Genomic DNA, 8280 nt, shown 5'->3' with positions numbered 1-8280 from the left:
TAGCCATCTAATCTTTGGAAACGGAAGTTAAATTTTGAGTTTTTTAAAACAAAACAAAACACCGGAAGCGCACAGGGGACCATATTTACAGTAACGCCTTAATGGTGCGCATGAGTCTCCGGGAGGCCTGCACAGGTTTCCGGGAAGCCAACCAATGATATTCCCAACGCAAACTCAGTGGCGGCATTTTCTACTGGATAAATTGGCTTTAGTCCCGCCTTCTCGTTGCAGAGTTTTGTGCGAAGGAAACCGATGGGGATCGGAACCGTAGCGGTTGAGCTGCCGCTGCTACGGATATCTGACCGAAACCTTCGGTGGTTGTCGGCCTAATGAGCGGACGGCAAAGAACGCTTTTTCAGACGTGGGGCTCAAGTATCTCCCGATCATCTGGGGCTCCGGGTTGTAGCTCCGGAACTGAGCGACCTCAGAGCCCTGGCAGCTCCAAGGCGCCTTTGTCAGCAGCAGCGGAGGCTCAGCTGGAGTCGGACGATGATGTGTTGCTTGTCGCGGCGTACGAGGCTGAGCGGCAGTTGTGTCTAGAGAATGGCGGGTTCTGCACCTCCGCGGGCGCCCTGTGGATTTACCCTACCAATTGCCCAGTGCGAGACTACCAGCTGCACATCTCCCGAGCTGCTCTGTTCTGCAACACGCTGGTGTGTCTACCTACCGGACTGGGAAAAACCTTTATTGCCGCCGTGGTCATGTACAATTTCTACCGCTGGTTCCCTTCAGGAAAGGTGGTCTTCATGGCCCCAACGAAACCCTTGGTGACACAGCAGATCGAGGCTTGCTACCAGGTGATGGGTATCCCGCAATCCCACATGGCCGAAATGACAGGTATCTTAGACTGGACTAATTTTGAAGTAAGAGCTGGGTCTCCAGGGGAAAACATGCGTTTTGGTGGAAATAGAGTTAAAGGAATTCCTGACCCATGTGGAATAGCTCCCAAGCTGGAATATGTGCATCTTATGCCCTCTCTCTTAAAACATTCTCTACTTGTAGCAAGCCCAACACTGATGAGTAGGGTTGCTTTATTCAATCTTCAGAGAATATCTGTAGCTTCTCATGGTATTTTGAAGCTATTATATGTGTATACCCCATGGGTAACTGAACATGGTGTTTCCTGGCATTCTTCCTGAAAAAGATTTCTCAGTTGAAGAAATTGCCTCTCTTCAAATATTATGCCATTTTGTAGGAATTTTCTAAAGATAATTTGGTTGTAGTCCTAGATAAGTGCCAGCTTTGATATTTGGACCACACCAGAACTTTAAAATGTAGCATTCCGATGAATTGTCAAATTGTTTTTCTCTTAATATTACCAAAGCATGTTTGCCTTCTGAAAAGGCCAGACTATTTATATTTTATAGATAACAGTCTGAAGTTTAGAATGTAGAATGTCACTTTTATTTTCAGGGTCTACACAAGCTTTCACCAGGAAGGAAATATGGTGCAGTAAGAGAGTCCTTTTTCTTACACCTCAGGTCATGGTAAATGACCTTTCCAGAGGAGCTTGTCCCGCTGCTGAAATAAAGTGTTTAGTTATTGATGAAGCTCATAAAGCTCTCGGAAACTATGCCTATTGCCAGGTAATAATTTTGTTAAACGGTATTTTGTAGTGTAACTGTACTGTTAAAGAGTATTTTGGCGAATTGTTACTAGTGGGATGGAAGTTATTGACAATATTATAAAAAGCCTTTACGTCTATTATCTCAGAACAGATGGTGATAAAGAATATCTGTACTTTCTGTCATCCATTCAAATCAGTGTCTCCACTGCCTTTTGCTGTTATTGTTGTTTTCTTTTTCTTTTTTAAGACTAACCAGATAATTAGTGTCAGATGTAGATCATAAGAGCCTAGTCATGGTTGGGACAGTGATCTAAAATAGGGTATGAATGGAGTTTTGAAATTAATAAAGATTGGTAGTGGATATACGATGTCTTTTCTTGGCGGCTAGGTAAAATAATGACATGATGTATGCCACATACCTAACACAGTGCCTTCCAGTTGAGTACTCCAGGAATATAAAATAAGATGAAGTAGTGGGATGTGGTTGTAAACATCATTCATATCTTTGCACTCAATGAAACTGACTCTCTGTTTCCCTCTTCTATTAAGGGGGACCTTGCCTCTTCTACTTAAGGGCCAGGTCATTAATATTTTATGCTTAACAGTTTGAAAACCTTTGTAGGCCATAGTGGATAAAAGTGGTGGGGACTCATTAAAAAATATTTAGCTGGGATAACACTTAAGATTTGAAAGAGATTGGAGAGAAGAAGGCTAAAGACAGGGTATCTAATGAGGGGTAGAAGGGATGTAGGATGACTTCCAGATTTCTGACTTGGAAAACTGAAGACTGTGAGTTCTGAATGGAGAGCAGGTTTAGGGGAACGTGGAAAGATGGTTTAGATGTGTTGAGTTTGAGGTGTCTATGAGGAATTCAGCTGTAAATATTCATTAGGTGATATTGATAGAAGTATGGATCTTGCTGGAGAGTTCTGAGGTAGAGATACAGATTTCGAAATTATAAACTTATAGATGGTAGTTAAAACTATAGTAGCTGGTGATGATAGGAGGAGATTATAGAGCAAGAATAAAAGAGGGAAAAGGTAGGGAAAGTTAATTTCATTTAGGGCAAAGACATGAATTTCACTGCCAGTTTTTGAATTTGTATAGTCATTTCTTTGGGGACTGTAAATGTTATTTTATTATATCTCTGTATTAGGGATAATTGTCATCTTTTTTAATAGTTGATCTTCCTAATTATATTCAGGAAATGAATATAATATATTTAGGAAATGAATATATTTTTCCAGTTATTTGTATCATTCCAAATTAAATTAATACACAGCATGTTAAAAATTTCCACCTGAGAGGGGCATTTAAAAACTTTTAGCTTGAGGCCAGGAGTTTGAGATCAGCCTGGGCAACATAGTGAGACCTTATGTCTACAAAAATGAAATGAAATAATAAAGCACTTAAAAAATTTTTTTTGATTCCAACTGTATGGAATATGTTTTGAAGATTTAGCTGGTAATTATTTTATTTTCAAAACATTTCTAGGCATTAGATGATTTTTTTTTTAACAGCAAGACTTTATGAATACAATAAAACATGCATTGACTTCATTAATAATCAGACAGCCCTGACAGCTTACACTACATTGAATATTCCAGATATATATTCCAATAGGCACACCTGCTCCATGAAGCACACACCACCATTTCCTCTTCTACAAGATGCTTGAGAATTCCTCCTGAAAAGAAGTAATGTATTTGGCTTACTTTTCATGTATAAGAGTTCTGGAAGGCATATTGATACATGTTCCATATAACAATAAAATGATTTCACTCAAAACTGCCTCACAATCTGAAAGAACACTTTGAATTTTGGCTATCATACAAAACAGATTTTTAAAAGCATCAATCCAGTAAGCTGTCTTTTTGTCTTCCTTACTGCACTCATGACTTTTCAAAAATCTTTCTATGATATGTAAGGACCATCACTTCTAGCATTAAGCTAAACTGAAAATGGTCACTAGGGATATTTTGTCTTGCATCAGTTTTTAATTATAATTTTACTTGTTTCTGAAGAATAATAAGTATAATGTTATGTCTTCATATGCAATCTGTACCATATTTTTAAAAACTCGATAAATAATATCAGTATTAATCAAGATTCAGTGTTAGTCTCATTGAATTTGTTTTTGTCTTGGGTTGAAATTGGAGTGATTTTTGAATAATCTGGTTTTATTGTTTAATCCTGTGTTTAATTTGGGAACTATGGTATACTGAGAGCTATTCCTGCAAATCAGTCTACTTTGAAAGTGCATTTTCCTCTATACTGGGGCTTCACGTGAAGTGGTATTTGGAAATCTGGGAAATTATCAGTATTAATCATACTAGAAATGGTTGTTGAGTTTAAACCAGGAAGTGCAGATGGTGATTTGGTACTACCGAGGAAATGTTTTAGGATTTAAAAAGATATTTAGATTTTAAAAATTACCTCAAATGACTATATTTTTTAATGAATACACTTAATTTATATATTGTGAGCTGGGCGCAGTGGCTTGAACCTGTAATCCCAGCGCTTTGGAAGGCCAATGCCAGGGATCACTTGAAGTCAGGAGTTCAAGACCAGCCTGGGCAACATAGGGTGACCCTGCCTCTACAAAAAGTGAAAAAATTAGGCAGGCCTGCTGGCACATACCTTTAGCCCCAGCTGCTTGGGAGGCCAAGGCAGTAGGATCACTTGAGCCCCCCCAGAGTTTGAGGCTGCAGTGAGCTATGATGGATATCATCACTATGCTCCAGCCTGGGCGACAGAGTAAGACCCTGTCTCTAATTTTTTTTTTTTTTCAATTGTGAGTTTTCCATAAAATCTAACTTAAAAAAATCTTTCACAAAATTTCAAATATAATTTCATATTGCTATTTAAAATTTTGCTCAGTTTTATCTATTAAGGTTTATCTTAATCTGTCAAGTGTGCATATGGATATAGCTGTAAGGCTGAACTGTGGCCCAGACAATGGAAACTGAACTTTCTTCCTCTTCTATTTGACCTTAAAGCAGCCCTTTGAGTTTTTTTTTTCTTTTGTAGAGACCGGGTTTCACCATGTTGCCCAGGCTGGTCTTGAACTCTTGAGTCAAAGTGATCCACCGCACTTGGCCTCCCAAAAGTGTTGGGATTACAAGCATGAGCCACCGTGCCCAGCCCCTTTGAGTATTTTGATTTGCCTCTGTATTTGGCTTTGATGTTGCAGTTTTTTCTGTAGAAGAAGCCGTACTGTGTTCTTGATCAGCATAGAGTATAAACCTAAATCATTTGCTCTTCAGATAACATAACTGGTGGTGGTTCACTCACTAGACCATCAATATACTGATTAAGGAATAATGATAAGGGAACATGTATAATAGGTAGTTTAACAGAACCACTGTTATTTTTGCATTGAACAGATGAAACTAAACAACTTTTTTTTTTCTTAAGGTTGTAAGAGAACTAGTCAAATATACAAATCACTTTAGAATCTTGGCTCTAAGTGCCACACCAGGTAGTGATATAAAGGTAAGTAAAATGTTTTTCCATTTATTACAGTTAAGAAAATAAAGCTTTTGGCCAGGTGCAGTGGGTCACACCTGTAATCCTAGTGCTTTGGGAGGTGGAGGTGGGAGGATCACTTGAGGCCAGGAATTCCAGACCAGCCTGGGCAACCTGGTAAGACGTATCTCTACAAAAAATTTAAAAAATAGTGGAGCATGGTGGCACACATCTGTAGTCTCAGCCACTCCAGAGGCTGAGTCAGGAAGATAGCTTGAGCTTAGGAGATCGAGGCTGAAGTTAGCTATGATCACCACTGTGCTGCCGCTGGTGACGGAGCAAGACCCGTAATCCCAGCACTTTGGGAGGCCAAGGCGGGCGGATCACAAAGTCAGGAGATGGAGACCATCCTGGTTAACACAGTGAAACCCCGGCTCTACTAAAAATACAAAAAATTAGCTGGGCATGGTGGCGGGCACCTGTAGTCCCAGCTACTCAGGAGGCTGAGGCAGGAGAATGGCGTGAACCCAGGAGGCGGAGCTTGCAGTGAGCAGAGATTGAGCCACTGTACACCAGCCGGGGGACAGAGCGAGGCTCCTTCTCAAAAATAAATAAATAAATAAATAAATAAATAAATAAATAAATAAATAATACAAATCATATGGGGCCAGATCAGTTTTCCATTGTAGTATTTATCTAGTTTGACATGAGAACTACAACATTTCCTGCAACCTGCTTAGCTTTTTTTCAGTAGTTGTAGGACTCCCCTCCTCTCCCCTCTCCCCTCCTATCCACTCCCCTCTGTTCTGCTCCATTCTCCTCCCCGCTCCCCCTTCCCTTCCCCCTCCCTGGTCCTTTCCCCTTCCCCTTTCCCTTCACTTTCCCTTCGCTTACCTTCCCCTCCTTTCCTTTCTTTTTTTTTTTTTTTTTTTGACGGAGTTTCGCTGTTGTTACCCAGGCTGGAGTGGAATGGCATGACCTTGGCTCACTGCAACCTCCGCCTCCCAGATTCAAGCGATTCTCCTACCTCACCCTCCCAAGTAGCTGGGATTACAGACGTCCACCACCACCACGCCTGGCTAATTTTTGTATTTTAAGTAGACACGGGATTTCACCATGTTAGCCAGCTGGTCTCCAACTCCAGACCTCAGGTGATCCGCCCACCTCAGCCTCCCAAAGTGCTGGGATTACAGGCGTGAGCCACTACGCCGAGCCCAGGAGTTTCATTAAATTAGTAGTTTTCAGACTTCAGTGTGCATAAGAATCCCTAAAACCTGTTAAAAATGCAGGTATTTTCAAATAGTAAAATGATTTTTAAAAATTGTTACCGTTTTCAGTTTTTTAAAGTTTTATTTTGAAATAACTTTAGATTTCCAGAAAAATTGCAAAAATTGAAGTCTTTTTTTGGTCCTCTCCCATCTTCCCCTAATGTTAACGTATCATATAACGATAATAAAATTATCAAAGCCAGAAAATTAGCATTGGTATACCAGTAACTAATCTGCAGATCTTGTCTGAATTTTGCCAGTTTTCCCACTGATGTACTTTTCTGCTGTGATCTCACATTGTGTTGTCATGGCTTATTAGTCCCTTCTAATCTGTGATGATTCCTCTCTTTTCTTTTCTTTTTTCTTTTTTTTTTTTTGAGACAAAGTCTCACACCGTTGCCTGAGCTGGAGTACAATGGCATGATCTCAGCTCACTGCAACCTCCACCTCCTGGGTTCAAGCGATTCTCCTGCCTCAGCCTCCTGGGTAGCTGGGATTACAGTCGCCTGCCACCACGCCTGGCTAATTTTTTGTATTTTTAGTAGAGATGAGGTTTCACTATGTTGGCCAGGCTGGTCTCGAACTCCTGACCTCAAGATCCACCCGCCCAGGCCTCCCAAAGTGCTGTGATTACAGGTGTGAGCTACCGCGCCTGCACGGTTCCTCTTTTTCCTTGTTTTCCATGGACTTGATGCTTTTGAAGAGTAGGTGCAAAAGAAGATATTCTTTTGTAGAATATCCCTGAATTTGGGTTAGTCTGATGTTTTCTCATGATGTGGTGGCGTTATGCATTTGCTAACAATAATCCAGAAGTGATGCTGTACCTTTCTCAGCATATCCTATCAGGGAATACATGATGATGGTTTGCCTTTTTACTTGTATTGTTAATCTTGACTTAGTTAAGATGATGTCTTCTTGGTTTCTTCATTATAAAATTACTGTTACTCCCTTTGTAATTAATAACTATCTTGTGGGGGAAATACTTTGAGACTGTGTAAATAATCCTGTTTTAGCATCTGATGTTGGTTCTTGGCTTGCAACAATTATTGTTGTGGTATTTGCCTAATCATTCTTTCTCTCTTTTACATTTATTAATTTGAATTCTTCTGCAATAAAGAGCTTTTTTCCTTCTGTGGGCCACAGTCCAATACTATTTTGTCAATTTTATTAAGATTGTTCCAGCTTTGGCCATTAGGACCTCCTTCAAGGTCCTGTGTCCTTTAGACATGCACTTTTTTTTTTTTTTTTTTAAATACGGTCTCACTGAGTTCTCCAGGCTGGAGGGCAGTGCACAATAATACTCACTACAGCTAAATTTCTCAGGCTCAGGTGATTCTCCCATGTCAGCCTCCTGAGGAGCTAGGACTACAGGTGCGTGCCACCACACCCAGCAAATTTTTGTATCTTTTGTAGACACAGAGTCTCCCCGTGTTGCCCAAGCTGGTCTAGAACTGCTGGTCTCAAACTCCTGGGCTCAAGTGATCCACCTGTCTCAGCCTCCCAAAGTGCTGGGATTATAAGCATGAGCCACCACACCTTGCCACCCTTTTTTTTTTTTTAATGCTTCTGCAACTTTCTGACATCATAAGATACATTATGCTCCTTTAATATCTTTTCGGCCCAGCCATGGAATCAACCATTTCTCTGGGAAATTCTGGTTTCCTTTATTGAAGAATGGTAAAAATGCAGATTTTGAGACCTGTCCTATAACATTCTGATTTTAGTCACTCTGAACGGTCTTCCATATTGAGTAAGGATTTTATTGGATACATTCTGTGACAGCCTTCTTAGAAAAAAATTTTTATTTTTATGGGTACATAGAAGGTATATATATTTATGGTATATATGAGATATTTTGATACAGGCATGCGATGCATAATAATCACATCAGAGTAATGGGATATCCATCACCTTAAGCATTTATCCTTTTTGTTACAAACAATCCAGTTATACTCTTTTCGTTATTTTAAAATGTAC

At 40.0% G+C, this 8280-nt stretch overlaps 1 protein-coding gene across 9 annotated transcripts in view; it reads left to right on the top strand.

Annotated features, from left to right (window-relative positions):
- Positions 1-19: 19 nt before the first annotated feature.
- Positions 20-8280, top strand: part of FANCM (FA complementation group M) — a 72661-nt gene continuing 64400 nt past the window's right edge. For 2 of the 9 annotated variants that reach the window (XM_021941166.2, XM_021941165.2), the window contains exons 1-3: positions 34-837; positions 1414-1586; positions 4985-5062. In XM_021941166.2, coding sequence (XP_021796858.2) covers positions 330-837; positions 1414-1586; positions 4985-5062 — 759 coding nt within the window. In that variant the 5' untranslated portion in view covers positions 34-329. Of the gene's footprint in view, positions 838-1413; positions 1587-4984; positions 5063-8280 lie in introns of those variants that run through there. The other 7 variants (XM_021941168.2, XM_021941169.2, XM_021941167.2 and 4 more) reach the window with 7 other exon arrangements.

This window comes from Papio anubis, chromosome 7 (assembly GCF_008728515.1).
Source record: "Papio anubis isolate 15944 chromosome 7, Panubis1.0, whole genome shotgun sequence".
Taxonomy (NCBI): domain Eukaryota; kingdom Metazoa; phylum Chordata; class Mammalia; order Primates; family Cercopithecidae; genus Papio; species Papio anubis.
This window is presented reverse-complemented; position numbering and strand designations above follow the sequence as displayed.